The 1,361-nt window shown below is 35.9% G+C and overlaps 2 protein-coding genes across 2 annotated transcripts in view; both read right to left on the bottom strand.

Moving 5' to 3' along the window:
• Positions 1-558, bottom strand: part of LOC144966892 (nuclear pore complex protein Nup88-like) — a 39,028-nt gene extending 38,470 nt beyond the window's left edge. Inside the window, exon 1 of the mRNA XM_078903597.1 lies at positions 519-558. Coding sequence (XP_078759723.1) covers positions 519-558 — 40 coding nt within the window. The remainder of the gene's footprint in view (positions 1-518) is intronic.
• The window catches only part of LOC144967647 (homeobox protein cut-like 1), a 359,614-nt gene that overhangs the window by 201,952 nt on the left and 156,301 nt on the right, over positions 1-1,361 (bottom strand). The window lies entirely within an intron of this gene.

Genomic DNA, 1,361 nt, shown 5'->3' with positions numbered 1-1,361 from the left:
TTATCCTCTCAACCCCCCATTCCACCTTTCATGAGATAAAAATTGTAGTCACTGTAGTTCACTTTAAACATCAACAATTTACCCTTTTAAGGATTGAATACCACGTCTAAATCCTTAAAATTAAGTACTCTGGCATCAACCGTCATTTTCAATGAATTTTAGAGGACTTAGAAACGCTCAAGACGTTCAGATACTGGAGTCAAAAGTTTCATAATTCTACGAATTTTTTGTAACAGTTGGCGGTACTGTGTATTTATTATTAGATCTGCTGGTGGGGGCGATCTCTATTTAAAAATTTTTTTTTCATGAGCTCGGGTCATCATCATTCTCATTGCAAAATGTGCTCAAATTGAATTTCCATATAAAAATTGTTCAATTTTCGAAATATCCAAGCAGCAAAATAGGTTGTTTTGTTCAGCTTGACCCGTTGGTATGTTTGCAACAACTTTCTTATACAATCTACGAGGAAATAACCAATCATTGGACAGCAACTTGCTTACTGACTTACTTATCCAAACCAGCGACCATCTGAGCTCTAGCTCTTCGGTCTTGTGCCATGACGTAGAAGTTAGAAGTTTGTAGTTGTTCTAGGTGACTATATTACAGTGTGTTACTGATGTTTGGATTGGGTGGGAGGAATGTGTATCTCAGGTCTTCAAGAGGTTGACATTCAAACCAAAGGTGTGTTACTGTTTCATTGATTGGACAGCAACAGATCTTGTGATCAATCTCTCGAGATAGCTCCTTTTGTACAGATTTAATCTCTGTGCTTTACAGATATTTTGAAGATCAAATCTGACAAAGCTCTTTTTTAAGAATAGTGAAATACTAAATTAAAATTAAGCGGTCGTATGGTACATCACTCACCTTTGGACTGGAAGGTTTAGAATTTGAGTCCTGCTCTGACTGTCGCATAGTTGAGTCCTTTGGATAGACTCTTTACTACTCACTTTCTCTCACCGAGCTCGGATGTAAAAAGAGTACCTGACTGGTAATAGCGTTGTCTCTGTTGGTAAAAATGATTGTATAATATTGTGTATTGTCCTGTGTTAATGTTGGCTTGGGATGCCTTGTAAAGCGCTTTGGGCATGTTTAGTGGATATCGCTCTTTATAAATGCTCAAGTTTTTTTTTTGTTTTTTGTTTTTTTTTTTATGTTTCTTGTGGATTATTTTTACTCAGAAATTGGCTAACAATAGTATGTTCTACTTGAACCACAAAAAAAAAGGGTAAAAATAATTATTAAGATTTACAGATTTTGCTTTCTATCTTTTGTTTTTGTTTTGTTTTGGAAGGTCCCAGGTTCAAGCCTCACTCTGCGCATAGTTGAGTCCTTAGAAAAGTCTCTTTACTCACATTCTC

Source organism: Berghia stephanieae, chromosome 3 (genome assembly GCF_034508935.2).
Source record: "Berghia stephanieae isolate SIO BIC M18660-M18661 chromosome 3, UCSD_Bste_1.3, whole genome shotgun sequence".
NCBI lineage: Eukaryota > Metazoa > Mollusca > Gastropoda > Nudibranchia > Aeolidiidae > Berghia > Berghia stephanieae.
The sequence above is the reverse complement of the archived record's forward strand: the minus strand, read 5'-3'. Positions and strand labels throughout refer to the sequence as shown.